This window comes from Chiloscyllium plagiosum, chromosome 14 (genome assembly GCF_004010195.1).
Source record: "Chiloscyllium plagiosum isolate BGI_BamShark_2017 chromosome 14, ASM401019v2, whole genome shotgun sequence".
NCBI classification, from domain to species: Eukaryota; Metazoa; Chordata; class Chondrichthyes; order Orectolobiformes; family Hemiscylliidae; genus Chiloscyllium; species Chiloscyllium plagiosum.
The window spans coordinates 21,083,518-21,101,433 of NC_057723.1; the positions used below are offsets into that span (position 1 = coordinate 21,083,518).

General features: G+C 40.2%; 1 protein-coding gene across 6 annotated transcripts in view; it reads right to left on the minus strand.

Annotated features, from left to right (window-relative positions):
* sgcd (sarcoglycan, delta (dystrophin-associated glycoprotein)) overlaps positions 1 to 17,916 on the minus strand; it is a 432,629-nt gene that overhangs the window by 66,547 nt on the left and 348,166 nt on the right. For all 6 annotated transcript variants that reach the window (XM_043703313.1, XM_043703311.1, XM_043703307.1 and 3 more), the window contains exon 3: positions 14,510 to 14,611. In XM_043703313.1, coding sequence (XP_043559248.1) covers positions 14,510 to 14,611 — 102 coding nt within the window. The remainder of the gene's footprint in view (positions 1 to 14,509; positions 14,612 to 17,916) is intronic.

The following is a 17,916-nucleotide window of genomic DNA, read 5'->3' on the forward strand; positions in this document are numbered from 1 at the left end:
TAACAAGGTAAATTCATTCAACAATTTATGGTGACTATCAATGTTCCAAAGCTATGACTAAGTTTTAAAAAGAATTTTTTTTTACAGGGGTATGTTATTTGAGGGTTAACTTGGACTCTTACACAGAGTGAACTGTCTGCAGTGGTTTTATCTGGGGTTTTATTTGTACTTCCTTATTTGTGACAAAGCAGCAGTGTTTAGCCTCTCCTCTAATCCTTTCTTGGGTTGTCTGGGAGACCTGTCAGGTCGGAGCAAGATCAGATGGGGAGAAAAAGGGGTCACTTCCTTTGAACAATAAAAATGCTTTCTCTGCCCCAGCACTGGACTTTGATAAATGTTACAGATAAGACCCCATATAACTGCTTGTGCTTATTCAAGCATGGCTTCAGTATAGGGCGAGATAAACAGTGCATCAAACAGGAACTACAGACAGAACAGTGATGTGATTTAAACTCAATTAATTGGGTCAAACTGGTAAGGCCTTATAAAGCACATGGTCACCGCAAGCACAAAATATAATGAAGCCCTTAAGAAACAACTTGGTGTTAGTGTGGGTAATGTGGTAACAGTCAGCTGCTCTGAAGACAATCTTAGAGATCTATCAATGGATTGACTACATGAAACTCCAGTTTGCATAACATCCAAGCAATTGTGAATATGTACTATTTCTTTGTAAGTTAGTAAAGGAGTACCTTCAATGGAACTAGTTGTCGTGTGCCACTGATATCGGGTGCAAAATCTTTACATTAGGTATGGATCTTACATGACGCTTTGCCAGTTAATCTGCCTGTTTAGCCATTTCTCCAATGCACATTCACTTCAAAGGGATTTTGCTTCTCACTGCTGTTATAATAATGAAGTCACCACAGCCAAAATCCAGCAATAAGACCCAGCCAGATTGGAAAAGAAGATCTCTTGCTTTATTCAGTGCTTTAGGTTAAAACAGATACCGGTGACTATGTTCAGTATCACTAAGCTATGAGCATCAACATATATGCTTGGAAACTGCTTGCTCCTCTTCCACTCTGTCAATCCTCTAACACTATATTTAGATTCATATGTTACAGGTTACTGAATACAACTCGCTGGTAAAGTATCTAAGACCTGTCTTTCTACATACTATTTTTCAGTCTGGTATCTGTATCTGCTAAAGTGCTCTGCTGACATCAGAGTAATATTATCAATTACATCATTTTCATATACCATTAAAATGTATTTGGAGTCAGTTCAGCCACCCATTGGACATTCCAAATTTTATTGTTTGTCTGAAATGGTTTCAGTTTCATAGAGATACTGAACTTGAAGATTGCAAATGCATCATAATTTCCAAATGCAAACTGAAATTTAATGTTAATTGTTTCTAAAGTAAAATAACTTTAAAGGAATGTTATTATAAATGCCTCTTTGCATCCTTGTGATTGCTTCATGGAAACACTGACAGTGGTTAATCACTGAGATCAATAGGTTGTAAAAAGAAACTATGAACAGCAAATAACATTGACATTCTAAGTACAGAGTAATTAAATATCACGTTAACCTCTTGTACTAATTTTGTCCTTGTCCATTGTTAACAATAAAATTGTTTAAACATTCACCTTTCACTCCTAAAAATACTCATCTTGCTAGGGTAGTAACCAATTGTCTACTTCTTTTATATCCAGGCTTTGTAGAATATTAACACATGTATAGAATATTACAAATGTAATTTCTGTCTGTTAAATCTGTCTATTCCCAATGTTAATGTTAAATTTGATCCTGAGATGAGCTTCTGACCTCAAATTTACAACTTTACTCAAACCAAATATTTCCACCTCCATAAAAGCATTTGAGTTCTGTTTCTGCTCATCTGCTGCTGAAAACATTCACTCACGCCTTGATTTTATCCAGACTTGATTATTTCAATACACATTCTATCCTCAATTAACTGATATCCTCCAAACCTCTGCTGCCCAAAAACCATTTCTTCCTCACCCCAGTGCTTACTGACCCATGTTGGCTCTTAGTTAAGCAAAGTCTTGATTTTAAAATTCTCATCCTTGTTTCTAAATCTTCACTGGTATTGACCCTCCTTATCTTTGCACTCCCTCGACCCCATAATGTCCAGGTTCCCCGTGTTCCCCAAATTATGACATTGTGTGCATTCTCAAGTATAATTGCTCCACCAATGATAAGTGTCTCTTCAGCTATGTAGGCCTGAAGCCTTGGAGAGCTCTTCCTACACTTTTCCACATCTCTACCTTGTTTCCTCCTTTAAAGTACTTCATAGTACATAGACCTTTGATCAGGCTTTTGGTCATCTGACCTAATGTCTCCCTGTGTGTTTTCTGTCATAGTTTATTTATAATGTTTCTGTGGAACACTTTGAGATGATTCAATGCAATGATAGTGCAGGCTAAATGTTTGTTGCTGTTACCATGTGCTTACTTCCATCTTGGGGCTATTATCAATAGGCAAGTGTCAGACATATCAGCATCTTCTTATTCTTCATCTTTAGCAATATGTTGTTGATATAGTTCCAACTCTAAAGATAGATGCATGAATCCATTTCTTCTTTAATATCATTAGTGGTCACTCAAATGTCTTTTTTCTGGCAGTCCAAAAATATGACACAGTGCAGCTCTCAATGCTGAAACACTCCAGAATTACCTACACTCTACTGACCAGTTCTATACAGCTAAAAAACATTCCAAACACAATATTAGGACCCAACATCTGGAAAACCTGAAGTGCCACAAGCAATGCCACTACTTAGGAGATTGTCTCCAAAGAAATTTTCATCAAAATCGAGACAACAGATGGCTATTACAGTTTTGTACATCGGATTATGTTATTTAAAAGTCCAGTTTAATTTAGAAAGTGGCAGTAGTTATCTGGTGACAGCTGGTCCCTGGGATGACAAATTCAATTTTCATAAATTTTCTAAGTACAGCCTTAGAGGCTTTATAGAAATAATGATTCATGTGCTCAAGATACATGGCTTGTTTTAGTGGTATATTTTGAAAAAGGAGCTTATCAAGATGTGAAATCTTAGCATCACAGGCAAGGCAATAATTTTATTGTCATTTCAATTAGGAGAGTCAAAACAAAGTCATTTCCAATACAAAGTTAAAAATCACACAACACCAGGTTATAGTCCAACAGGTTTAATTGGAAGCACACTAGCTTTCGGAGCGACGCTCCTTCTTCACCTGATGAAGGAGCGTCGCTCCGAAAGCTAGTGTGTTTCCAATTAAACCTGTTGGACTATAACCTGGTGTTGTGATATTTTTAACTTTGTACACCCCAGTCCAACACTGGCATCTCCAAATCATTTCCAATACAATGCAAGTTCCCTTTACTTTGCTCAACATCTTATGTCACTACAAAGCAGCAGTATGGCATTTACTCAGTCTACCTGCCTCCAGTTCTGTCATCTTTGGTAGAGAGACTATTGGGCAAAAAAAAGGCGGGACAGAATTAATATTCACTTGGAGAGGCATGGGTTAATCAAAATTTGGCTAACTTCTTTTAAATGGTGACTAGATATGTAGGTGAGGATATGCAGTTGGTGTAATCGACATGGACTTCAGAAAGGCTTTTGACAAGGTCTCATGTGGCAAATTGGTTAAGAAGCTAAGAATCAATGAGATCTCGTGCAATTTGATAAACTGGATTCAAAATTGGCTTAGTGGTAGGAAGCAGAGAAAGTATTTGTGTTTGGAAGCTGTGTCCAGTAGTGTACCACAGTGTTCAGTGCTGGTTCCCTTCTTTTGTTGTGTACATTAATAATCTAGACATGAATGTGGGAAGTATGATCGGTAAGTTCACATATGACCTGAAAGTTGGTGGTATGGTAAATAGTAAAAAGCAAAATCTTAGACAATAGGACAATATAGGCAGGCTGGTCAGATGAGCTAAATAGTACAAATAATTTAATCCTGAAAATTGTGAGGTGATGCATTTTGTGAGGACCAACAAAACAATGGAGTACACCCTTGAATGGTGGAACCTAGAAAATACAAAGGATTGGTGTGTATGTCTATAGATCTTTGAAGGCAGCAAAAACAGCTAAGTAAGGTGGCTAAGAAAGCATAAGGGATACTTGTCTTTACGAGTCAAGGCACCAAATACAAGAGAAAGGAAGTTATAATGGAGTTGTATATAATGTTAGTTAGACCACAGCTGGAATACTATATTTGGTTCTGGTCACCACACTTTAGGAAGTACATGATTGCATTTGTCTCAAAGTTAGTCCTTTTTTTTCTAAAAGTATTCCTTGGCTCAAATATATTCTATCCTTGATGTTTCTCAGATGGGTAATAAACCAGGCTGGGGTCTGATCAGGTCCAAACTGTGTGGGTCGGGGCTGAGAGATAAATAGGAGACGGTGGAGTTTGGGGGACTGGTTTGGTATGAAAAGGATTTTGAAAGGTCTTTTGTTTATATATAAACAGATGAGACTTCAGGCCAAAATGGTCATGTTTTAGAAGTGCCCTGTATAATGAAAGGGACGTGGTCAGCTCTCTAGCTGAACAGCTCGGTCCAGAACTGGTTGGAAGTTCAACAGCGAGCTGTGTGGAAACTCTCTCTTCTGCCCTTCTAACTTCAACCTGTAAGCATCTGACCCTTTTTTGTACTGAGTTTTAAAGGGTGTTGATTTTTGGGACTGTTGTGTATATTCAGAACAGCATACTTAAGTCTGGTTTGGATAGACTGTGTTCTGTAGGTGTTCTTTATTATCTTCATTTTGTTTCATTGTGTAATTTTGTGAATACATTTTTTGTCTGTTTTAAACATGGTAGTCAACCTTGTTAACTTAATCCGGGTAATTTTCACTGCACACTTACTGAAACAAATTGCAAAGTTATGGTCTGGGCTGTCTGCTTAAGAAATATTTGAGTGGTCTGGCCTTGTCCATAACACATTAGAGAGGGTGCAAAAGGAATTTACCAACATGTTGCTGGAGTGATTTAGCTATGAAGAGAGATTATACAAGAGGGGTTGTTTTCCTAATAGCAATAAAGGCTGAAGAGTGGATCTAATTGAGATGTACAAAGTTCAGGAGGGCATAGATAGTGCACATAGAAATAAATCTTTCCCCTTAGGAGAGGAGTCAATAAGCAGTGGTCATAGTGTTAAGGTATATAGCGGGAGGTTTACAGGGGATTAATGGATGTTTTCACCCTCTTCGACCTTGGAACACTTCAACCCCATGGCATCAGTGTGGATTTCACCAGTTTCCTCATTTCCCCTTCCCCAACCTCACCCCAGCTCCAACCTTCCAGCTCAGCACTGTCCCCATGACCTGTCCTACCTGCTTATCTTCCTTTCCACCTATCCACTCCTCCTTCCTTTCTGACCTATCACCTTCATCCCCCCACTCTAATCTAGGCTCTGGTTTCCAGCATCCGCAGTCCTTGTTTTTACCTGGATGTTTTCACCTAGGCAGTTGTGGGTATCTGGAACTCTCTGACAAAAAGTGAAGTCAAGGTATTAAAGACATTTAAGAAATGTCTAGATGAACACTTGAAACTCCACAGCACACAATGCTATGGGCCAAGCTCAGTAAAATGGGATTGGAATAGATGGATGTTTGATGGGCTGAACAGCCTCTTTCCATGCTGTAAATCTTCATGACACTCTAATTTCTTGATGCTGATTATGGGCATTTTCTGCTGCTGCATTTCTTTGCTTTTCATTTGTTCAGGGTATCACAAAACGGGGAGATGGTTGCATCACTTCTGATCCTCAATGAAAATCTTGATGTTTCAATGGCAATGTCAGGTGGAGTATTTCTGAATTGAATAGCAAATTGGTGAAGGAACCAACAGGAGGAAAAAAACATACTTGACCTCATCCTTACTAATCTGCTGGCTGCAAAAGCATCTTGTCCATGACTACCGCGTTGTCCTTGTGGAGACAAAGTCCCACCTTCGCATTGAGAATACCCTCCATTGTGTTGTGTGGCACTATCACCGTGCTAGATGGGACAGACTTCAAACCGATCTAGCAACTCAAGACTGGGCATCCATGAGACGTTGTGGGCCATCAACAGCAGCAGAACTGTGTTCCAGCATAATATGCAACCTTATGGTCTTCCATATCCCCCATTCAACCATTATCATCAAGCCAGGAGATCAACCCTGGTCCAGTGGAGAGTGCAGGAGGGCATACCAGGAGCATCATCAGGCATACTTAAAAATGAGGTGTCAACCTGGTAAAGCTACCAAACAGGACTACTTGAGTGCTAAATGGCATAAACAACAAGTGTGAGACAGAGCTAAGCAATCCCGCAACCAACGGATCAGATCTGAGCTCTCCAGTCCTTCCACCATAATCACAAGTGGTGGTGGACAATTAAACAACTCACTGGAGGAGGAGACTCCACAAATATCCCCATCCTCACTGATGGAGGAGCTCAGCACATCAGTGCAAAAGATAAGGCTGATGCACTTGCAACAATCTTCAGTTAGAAGTGCTGAGAGGATGACCATCTCGGGATCCTCCAGGAGTCCCAGCAACACAGGTACCAGTCTCCAGCTGATTCAATTCAGTCCACGTGATATCAAGCAATGGCTGGAGGCACTGGATACTGCAAAGGCAATGGGCCCAGATAACATTCCGGCAATAGTACTGAAGACGTGTGCTCCAGAACATTCCACTCCCCTAGTCAAGCTCTTCCAGTACAGTTACAACACTGGCATCCATCTTCCCAGGCATGTCCTGTCACAAAAAGCAGGACAAATCCAACTTGGTCAATTACCGCCCAATCATGTCTACTCACCATCATCAGTGAAGTGTTGGAAGGGGTCATCAACAGTGCTATCAAGCAGCCCCTGTTCAGCAACAACCTGCTCAGTGATGCCCAGTTTGGGATTTGGCCAGGATCTCTCAGCATCTGATCTCATTACAACCTTGGTTCAAACATGGACAAAAGAGCTGAATTCCAGAGGTGAGGTGAGAGTGACAGCGCTTGACATCAAGGCCACATTTGACCAAGTATGGTATCAAGGAGCCCTGGCAAATCTGGAATCAATGGGTAGTGGGGGGGGGGGGGTAAACACTCCCGTTAGTTAGAGTCATACTTGGCATGAAGGAAGATGGTTGTGGGGAGTCAGTCATCTCAGCTCCAGGACATCTCTGCAGGAGTCCCTATGGGCAGTTCCTAGGCCCAACAATCTTCAGCTGCTTCATCAATGACCTTTCCTCTAAGAAAATGTCAGAAGCGGGGATGTTCGCTGATGATTGCACAGTGTTCAGTACCATTCGCGACTCCTCAGATACTGAAGCAGTTGGTGCTCAAATGCAACAAGATCTAGGTAATATCCAAGCTTTGACCGATAAGTGGCAAGTAACATTCGCAACACACAAATGCCAGACAATGACCATCACCGATAAGAGACACTCTAACCACTGCCCCATGACATTCAACGGTATTACCATCACTGGATCCCATCTGAATACCAACTGAATTACCATCACTGTCAACATCCTTGGAGTTACCATTGACCAGAAACTCGACTGGACTCACCATATAAACACAGTGGCAACAAAAGCAAGTTAGAGACTAGGGATACTGCAGCGAGAAACTCACCTCCTGACACCCCAAAGTCTATCTATCATCTACAAGGCATAAGTCAGGAGTATGATGGAATACTCCCCACTTGCCTGGATGGATGCAGCTCCAACAACACTCAAGAAGCTTAACACCATCCAGGACAAAGCAACCCACTTGATTGGCACCGCATCCACAAATATCTTTCTGACATGACATTCCTTCTGGACTCTGGGTAAAACAAAAATCTATTTCATTTTAAAAACATGCTTTCTGGCAAAAAGACAAATAAAAAGATTCATTCTCTCATTCACATTTGTAAATCTTCCACACATCAGTAGCAGATACAAAATCTGTTCCTAAGTGCACCTGGGATAAATGTCAACAGTGAATTGTGTTTCCTGTAATGTCGGTAAACGTTAGACTGAAAAGCTGCCAATGGCAACTAGGGAAGCTAGGACGTGCTTACTTCCCAGGTTGGATCGAAAACTTCTTGGCATACCTCTGCCCACATTAGCTTTACATTTCTTTTTAGCATATCTGTTAGTGGGGTGGCTAAGGTACTAAAATTTGGAACAACTTATCAGTATCCACACTTACCACGCTTTCCCTCTGGTGTTTGTAAATGGGAATAACAACTGAGGCACTTACTTTGGTTTCGCAGGGTAACACATTTCCCTGTAGCATTACATATCCCAGATAGGCCATCTTGTTCTTACAGACCTCACATTTCACCAGGTTCGTGACATGGTTTGCCATTTTCAGAACTGGGAATGTGGTCTCCAGGTAGTCTACTTGGTCCCTCTAGGTATCGCTGGAAATTATCGTAATTGTTATGTTGAGTTACTACCTGGTTTCTCAACCTCTGAAAAGTTGATGGGACATTTTTAAAGCTTTATATCACCATTATTTTTGATCTCTTTTATGTCCTATTGACATCACACTCTGCTATTCCCAATGGATCTTTAGAATACTCTGACAATGTCATATTAATAATAGGAACCATTTTCTGATTTAACAGTCCTGCTGATTTTTTTTCCTTTAAATGTGCTCCAATATATTTTATTAACTGAGAAATAATATATTGATGGATGGGGAAGAAGGAGTTTTCTCTTTCATGTGTCTGTGTACTTTTATATGTACATTGAAGTCAGAATTGAAGAAACCTGCAATGTTCCAGAGGGCAATCTTAAACCCCTATCTCAATGTATGCATGTGTATGGTCTTTGTTTATTTTGAATTCAGAAAGTCAGAATTTCAATGTGAAGAATATGAATTGACTTGTTTTATAACAGTTGCAATGTTCTACATTTCTTTGACAAATTTCCCAGGTGATTCCAAAGTCACATATTTGGCAACACTTTAACTAAAATCTGAAAAGCAAATTGAACTTGATCACTTTTGAAATAGAATGAAAGCAGTTGCAGGGTCCAACAGCCAGCATAACAAATAAAATCTTTGTAAAATGCAGGACCTTTATTTTCTTGCTTTTATGAGACTTACCATTAAAATAGGACACAGAGGGATGAATTGTATGGGGTGAGGGTTGGGGTGGGTGGTGGGGGAGGGGGGTAGGTTGGGGTGCTGAGTGATTTGGGGCTATGCTGTGACTGGTGGCAGAATCACAGAAGAAGTCTGGTTAAGCCCATCTCAATGTCAGGAGCATCTTGATGGATGAACCCCCCCTCATCCTCACCTTCCAACCCACCAACCTCCGTATACATTGCATCATTCTCCGCCATTTCCACCACCTACAAATGGACCCCACCACATCCATTAATGTTTCACTTGCATTTTCACACATCATTTACTGTATCGTTGCTCCCAATGCGGTCTCCTCTACATTGGGGAGACAGGATGCTTACTCGCAGAGTGCTTCAGAGGACATCTACGGGACACCCCCGCACCAACCAACCCCACTGCTCCGTGGCTGAACACTTCAACTCTCCTTCCCACTCTGCCGAGGACATGCAGGTCCTGGCCCTCCTCCATCGCCACTCCCTTACTACCTGGAGGAAGAACACCTCATCTTCAGCCTTGGGACCCTCCAATCCGATGGAATCAATGTAGATTTCACAGTTTCCTCATTTCCCTTCCCCCCACCTTATCCCAGTTCCAATCTTCCAGCTCAGCACTGTCCTCATGACTTGTCCCACCTGTCCATCTTTCTTCCCACCTATCCACTCCACCCTCCTCTCCGACCTATCAGCATTACCCCCACTTCCATCCACTTATTGCACTCTCAGCTACATTCCCCCAGCCCTACCCCCATCCCATTTACCTCTCCACCCCAAGATCCCCACACTCATTCCTGATGAAGGGCTTGTACCCGAAACATTGATTTTCCTGCTCTTCTGATGCTGCCTGACCTGCTGTGCCTTTTGAGCACCACACTCTCGACTCTAATCTCTAGCATCAGCAGTCCTCACTTTTGCCGAGGATGGTCTTCTGTTCTGGTCTGTGTTGCTGGTCCTGGGGGAAGAGCAAATCCCATGTCTGCACCACCCCATCCAGCAGGACCTCTAGCTCCCTGTCTACCATGTCTGGGGTAAATGCCAGGAACCTTGCAGGGCAGCTCCAGGCAAACAATTCTTGCTCAACAGATTTTTAAAGTTGGCATAGGTGCAAGGGGTGCTGCTCAATTCCAGAATATCTGCTGAGTGGCAAGTTATTCCAAAGGGTGTGTAATAGGATAGGGCCAGGATCATAGCACCATTGGAGTGAGGTCAGTAGATATTGAGGTGAAGTTGGTAAGGTACAGTGAGAAAACTCAATAGACCTCAAGGAGAGAAATCCTTCAAAAATACTGGATGCAACTCACACTTAGTATCAGATTCAGCCTAAAAATGCAGCTAATACTCCAATGAAATCAAGGAAAGAAAGTCCAGTCGTTTCAAGGAATGTTCAACTATGAGTATGAGGGTAAAAATGAGATATGAATCTGAATTTGTATAAGCATAATTCCAGTGCAAGAGCTTAAAACTCAGCACTTATTACTTCACAGACATCAGAAGAGTACAAGCTACAAGGAAGGACAGATAAAAGAAAGAAATAGTTTGTGTTGCCTGTGACAAATCAATTAACTGAATTAACAACTGAACCTTGAAAATGAAACATGAAATGAAGACAAATTGTGATGGATTTTCTTTTGCATTGCATGTGCACAGGAATGTGCTGACCTTGTTTTAAAGCTTATCTCTGTTCTTGTTTATCACAAAGATAACAAAATTTCCTTTTATAACAATTTGTTATATATTCATCTAAATGCTAAAGAAATACATTATCTGAAGCAGGCAGATATAATTGACGGGAAGGAAGACCACATCTTTTCCTTATAAACAGATTATTTTATATACAGACAAACTGAATAAGAATCAGAAAAATATTTCTTCTTATGAACAGTTCAGCTCATCAAATTTTTAATTACTCCTCTCACTTTGGTTGGTTGGGGCCAGATAAGAGGTTCATGCAATTAAAAGTTTAACCTTATCTTTATACAGAATTCAAAGAATTAATTTGGATGTGTATGACACCTTTCCCAACCTCAGAACATCCGAAAGTGTGTACATAATTCTCTTTTTTTAAACACGCGTGCTATTGAAATAATGGAAAAGTGGCAACAATTATCACACTTAACTATTAATTTAGAAAGACTGCTCTAGCAATTAACCTTGATCATAAATTTTTAAAATGACAAGGTCACCCGTTTTAGGGATGACTTAGGGATCAATGCTGATCAGTAAACCAAGGATATCATCCTAGTCATTCTCCATGTCATGTGTGATCTCTGAATCCTCTTCTGAGGGAAAACAAGATCTCAGTTTATTGTCTGGCAATGCAGCACTCAGGTTTCCACAGAGTAGCTTAGTTCCCTACATTCCAATACTACATAACTTTTTCACTACTAGTCTTTCAGTATTATATCCAACATGCCACACATTTCGTCCTTGCTTTTATTTCCTATGTTTTATGGGATTTTTGGTTTTCAATCTGTTTAGACCATCTTCATCACTTTTTCCATCCATTATAGAAACTGCCCAATTTTCTTTTCCATTAGTTTCCATGGAAATAGAAACTAGATGCATTCTATAATGGGTGGAAAATCTTCTCTGAAATTTTACAACGCAAATGATTGAATATTACCCCATGATTTCAAGTTAAACAGTTGTTATTTTTTAAGCTATTATTGCCTGCTGGAGTTTTATTTGTTTCAGTTCTACATATTATATAAAGTCCTGTTGTATTAATTTCTAATTTTTAAAAATCCTGAAACCATCTCACATTGTATTGTAAAAACCAAAGTCATTATCAAATAGAGTTCTGATGAAGTTAGAGAGCAGATAATAATTGGACTCAACCATGCACACAGATTCAGTTCCCATTTAAATACATGTCTTATTTTTTTTCCATTGCAAATTGCTACATTTCCATTTACAACAATAATTAGTATACTCACTAGCAGGATTCTTATCTCACTGTTCAAAACACAGTTGCAGAATCTGACTTTTCATTGGTATTCAGAACATAACCTTTCTCATCTCATTGAATTTTCGCAACTGTCTCACCATTGCCCACACCGTTCATGGGCTGGAACAAATGAGCCCTCAGATTCTCGAGGATTCGCTGGTAAAGCCTCAGTTTTTCAGTAACTGATTATATCACTAGCGTGCCTGGGATATAGAGTCATAGTCATAGAGTCATAGAGATGTACAGCATGGAAACAGACCCTTCGGTCCAACCCGTCCATGCCAACCAGATATCCCAACCCAATCTAGTCCCATCTGCCAGCACCCGGCCCATATCCCTCCAAACCCTTCCTATTCATAAACCAATCCAAATGCCTCTTAAATGTTGTAATTGTACCAGCCTCCACCACTTCCTCTGGCAGCTCATTCCATACCCATTCCACCCTCTGCGTGCAAAAGTTGCCCCTTAGGTCTCTTTTATGTCTTTCCCCTCTCACCCTAAACCTATGCCCTCTAGTTCTGGACTCTCCAACCCCAGGGAAAAGACTTTGCCTATTTACCCTATGCATGCCCCTCATAAATTTGTAAACCTCTATATGGTCACCCCTCAGCCTCTGACACTCCAGAGAAAACAGCCCCAGGCTGTTCAGCCTCTCCTTGTAGCTCAAATCCTCCAACCCTGGCAACATCCTTGTAAATCTTTTCTGAACCCTTTCAGGTTTCACAACATCTTTCCGATAGGAAGGAGACCAGACAGTAAAGGTGTGATGAAAGCGAAATACTGGCGATGTTGGATATGATTTTGTTTCAAGCTGGTTGCAGAAGAGAAAACAGACTGGATATTACATACCCATTCCAGGTGTGCTTTCAACAGGGGATTGAGGGGGGTGGGGGGGCCGGGGGGCGGGGGGGGGGGGGGGAGGTGTGGCATGCAAATGACCCTACCATATTCCCACACATCCCAACTGCCCTCCATAATATGCAGGGGCGTGCAGCCACATTGCTGAATTACCTGGATGCATGATCCATTTGCCCTCATTTTGGGACCTATTTACAGTCGTAAAAGGGCCTCCTATGGAGCTCTGGTGCTGCCAGAACTGCTGGAGCTGTTGGAATCAGATCAGCTAAAAACTGCAGAGAATGGAACTTCCCTCCAGTGAGGGACCAAAGTTCACTCTGCACTCATTTAGCTTTCCAGCAGTGCTTTTTGACCCCAGGACAAGTTTGTTCTTGATTCTGCTGGCTGGAGAAGGGGGTCCTGTCCACACTCCACTAAATTAATCTTTCCCAAATAAGCATCAATTGAAAGTTTGCATGTTGTCTAAATTTGTTTAAAATTTTCTTAGCTGAGTTGAACTTCTGCGAGACTTAAGTGGAGAGAGAGGGAGACAGAGTTTTAGATGTGAAATTCCTGAGAAAAAGAAGATTCTAACAGGAAAATTCTGACTCAAGGTGGTTATTTTTAAGGTTCCAGTTTTGAATCGCAAGTTACAAATGCAGAATAGTCAGAACAGATTTGAAGGGAAATCTTGCCAAAAATAAACTGGAGGCCCCAAAATTCCCAATCAATTTACAAATCTTCAAAGCAGTACTTCGGCCAAGTGAATAATTTGCTAAGTTTTGATTAGAACTTGACTTGACTGGGTGTTTAAAGACAATGTGAATTTAAAAGATTGGTTTAAATGTTAAGCAACTGAGGTTATTATAATGTTATTGCCCTTAAATTAACTGACTATTTAAGATTATACATAACCAGTTGTATTCAAGTTCTCTGACTTTTATGCAGTATACTTTTCACTTACTTAAGTCATAAGCCTTGTAGCTTCAAACTTTTAGTAAGTACCTAGGTATTTGGATTCTAATAAAATTAAACCATTTCTGGTCTCGATCAAGATTATATAATTGGGGATCTTATCTGAGTTTGTTACATCGTCACAAACATTGCCATACCATAACTCCATTCTCATGAGTCAGAACCACAACTTAACAATATGGTGGGAGCAATTTTAAGATCATAACTACCTAATATTTCCATGGGGTGTGCCAGCCCTCTGCTACATGGTAAACCATAATGATCAAAGCAGATTCTATAGCTTTATGTCCTTCTCTTTGCTGATTCGAGTCCTGCAAAGGCAGTTTTATATTGTCATTTATTGCCAGATAGCTATTTCAATGCCTATAAACTTGATGGCATTGATCACAATGCCACGTAGCACCACTGAGGGTATGTATGTTTCGTGTTATTTATGTTTCAAGTGCAAAAGATGTTAAAATGCCAAGCAGTCCATTGCATCTTGAACAATTCATGCAGCATGTTAATTGAATATAGCATTGCAAGAGTGGTATAACTGTCAACAAGAATACAACTTACATGACACTTGTTCAGAGCACACAGGTTGTTTTACGACTCTGTATGAATACATAATTCTAGGTTTGTGTAATGTGCCATTATTCATTAACTGAAGCCAACACACTGCTCTCAGCGCACAGGTGAAGGTATCTCACTTACTGGTTTGGATCGGATTTCTTTGGCATACAAAGGCTGCAAAAACTCAGATGGTCCTTCTAACCGCAGGCCCTTGTCAGTGATCCTTAGATGCCCCATGCCATCCTGCAATGGGAAAAAATGGCATTAAAATCCAAACAAGGTAAAAAATAAATCAAATATAAATTCCTGTGAGAAGCGATTTTAATCTGTTGAGAATTAAGATGAAGAACGTATCTTCCCACTATTATCTTTTTATAAATTCGGGAGATCATTTTGTTTCTTCATTTTATGCTCTCATTAGTAAACAGGAGTATTTTTGACTTTCATGAGGCAAAGCCCTTTGACCTTAACTCTGATGTTAGAGATAGCCACTTATTAGTGAGGGGACTAACAGTCAGGTAATTCTTCAATTGGCCACAAATAAATTAGACATTAATAAATAATTTAGTTAGGAGAGGCCTTCCTTCTAGAGAATTCCAGAGTCCTGCCCAATTCCACTCATAAGAGGGAAGGAAGAGCATTTGATATGTTACCTACTGTCACCAAGACATGCTTTATTTTGCTGCAAGAATGTTTTGTTATCTGCAAACTGCTGAAGGACCCTGCAAGATTAATCATCTAATAATGTCAGGCAAACATTGAAATATGCATGCCCAAACACCACATTTTTGTATGAATAGAAATTTTAAAAACGAGCTAATTGGCACAAACACCATGAGCTAAAGCAGAGTCAATTGCATTATGAGACACTTTAATTATCCAATCTCTTTAAGTGGTGAAGTCCATAAAACTAGTCGCAGTCACTTTCCTAAAGAACTTAGTGAAATCTATTACAAACTGAGCAGTTAGACACCTCACTTGGAAATTCCCTGAGGACAAATTCACTTATCAGAAATTCTACTGAAGTAAACTGGAGGGAAATGCAGATGTAAAATAGACAATTGCTTTGCTCAGAAATTGTGTTAGGTAGGACATTAGTGGTATATATGGTGGGTGACTTTGCTTTGATAATGTGATTAATATCGTATACGGTTGTGAGGGGCTAAAAGGGTAAATGATGAAGAGTGCCTGAAGCACCACCCAATCTGATTATGTCATGAAGGATTTAGGGAAACAAGATCTTGAAGGGAAAATGCTTACCTTCTGGGTCTTCCACAGTCTCAGTAACATGTTCACCGTACCAATGTAATTCATGCATAATTATTATCATAAAATAGACTACATCTCATGTACAACAAAAGCCTCTTCTTGTTAGACTACCAATGATTTTCCTCCATAGAGCAAGCTGGCCCTATAGATCGCAACCAAGTAAAAGGATGGTGGCAGCTCATCTTTCAGATATGTCATACAACACAAAACATGATGGCAAACGGTGTGATTCCATTTAACTGTATCCTAGATGATGGCAGTGGTGGAGGTCTGAAGATTTCAGACTCAGTTTGTGCTCACAAACAGCAGTTGGGAAGTGCTTAATATTTGAGCAACTCTGTAGAAGAGAACTTCATGATAAGATTCAATACGGCAGAATTTAAATTGATAGTGAGAGGTATTTCAGCCCTCGTTAAAGGTGCACAGCAGCAAGAGTTATGAACTCCATTGAACTTGGACACTAGTTACACCAAGGCAGTTATAGTTGCATCTTTGGCAGCACCTTAGTCGAGGTTCAGTCTGGGAAAAATGGACATTTATAGGTGGCACAGTGGCTCAGTGGTTAGCACTGCCACCTCATAGCGCCAGGGACCTAGGTTCAATTCCTACATCAGGCAACTATCTGTATAGAGTTTACATATTCTCCCCGTGCCTGCGTGGGTTTCCTCCGGGTGCTCCGGTTTCCTCCCACGATCCAAAGATGTGCAGGTTAAGTGAACTGGCTGTGCCAAATTGCCCATAGTGTTAGGTGCATTAGTAAGGGGTAAATGTAGGGAAATGGGTCTGAGTGGGTTACTCTTTGGAGGGTCGGTGTGGACATGTTGGACGAAATGGCCTGTTTTCATGTAGTAGGGAATCTAATCTAAGCAGACATCAAAGACTCTGTAGTTGAATTCCCTGGTGAGTAAAGGGAAACATCAAAGAAGGTGCACTACTTACAGCCTGGGAAAATTAGAGCTGAGTAAAGTGCTTACAACTCAGATCAAGAGTCATTGTCAAAGTGGGCACTATAGGGCACATTTACAGGACAGGCAATCAAGAGCCACAGAAGCAACTTAAATCAAGTTTGTAGATGAGGGAATGTCATCATCAAAATTAACATGATAATGATCCAATTTAGGAGCCTAACTAAAGTCTCACAGAAAAAGCAAGTTATTAAGATCACCTCAAGACAGGAAATCTACTACTTAAGAATATGGTAAAGGTAGGAAGCTTTTAATTAAACTGCACACAGCAAGACTCATTTCAGGAAAATAGTGAAAGCAAAGGGGTTTATTAAAAAGAGCCACATAAAGGTATATTCATTCAGTCAAGCTGTTATGGAAATAGGAAACATTTATTAAAGTCAAATTTAGTCTAACTAAGCAGTACATCATAGAAACCTTGCTATACTGCAGAACTGAAAGTCTTTAAAGTCAGGAAAATAAATAAACACATTAAATTCAGCATAAATAGTTTTGTCATAGTGTTTCTTTTCAGAGTTGTATTAAATAGAACACATAGTTGGGTATCTTGGAGAAAACAACAATTAAGATAAAGAATAGCTTGCAAATGAATTTCTGGTTCAGAAGGTGAACAAATTTATACACTTTCTTATACAATCGTTGTATAGCTAGTGATCTTATAATTTGCCAATATGTAAAATAAACAGCAGATACTTTTGATGAAAATGTGAAACCTTGAACTTTAAATTAGATTCCCTACAGTGTGGAAACAGGCCCTTCGGCCCAGCAAGTCCACACCGACCCTCCAAAGAGTAACCCACCCAGACCTGTTTCCCTCTGACTAATGCACCTAACACTATGGGCAATTTGGCATGGCCAAATTCACCTGACCTGCACATCTTTGGATTGTAGGAGAAAACCGGAGCACCTGGAGAAAACCCACGCAGACACGGGGAGAATGTGCAAATTCCACACAGACAGTCACCCGAGGCTGGAATCAAACCTGGGTCCCTGGTGCTGTGAGGCAGCAGTGCTAACCACTGTGCCACTCTTGAAAGATGATTTCTTTTGGAAGAGTTCAGCATTCAGAGGAATCCATTAATAATTTTCTTAATGATCTCTAGAGATTAGAGAAAAATGTGACTATACAGATTTAAAGCAACAGAACTGATGCTGGAATTAGTGATGTTCCTTTGTCAGATTTATTACAGTACAAAGAAAAATTAACTCTAGAGAAAGCCTTTTAGATGTTGAATGAAACAGAATTCCAGAAGCAACATAAATCTAACATAAGAAAAAAAATCAATCTTATCACAAGAGACCAGTAGAATCCAG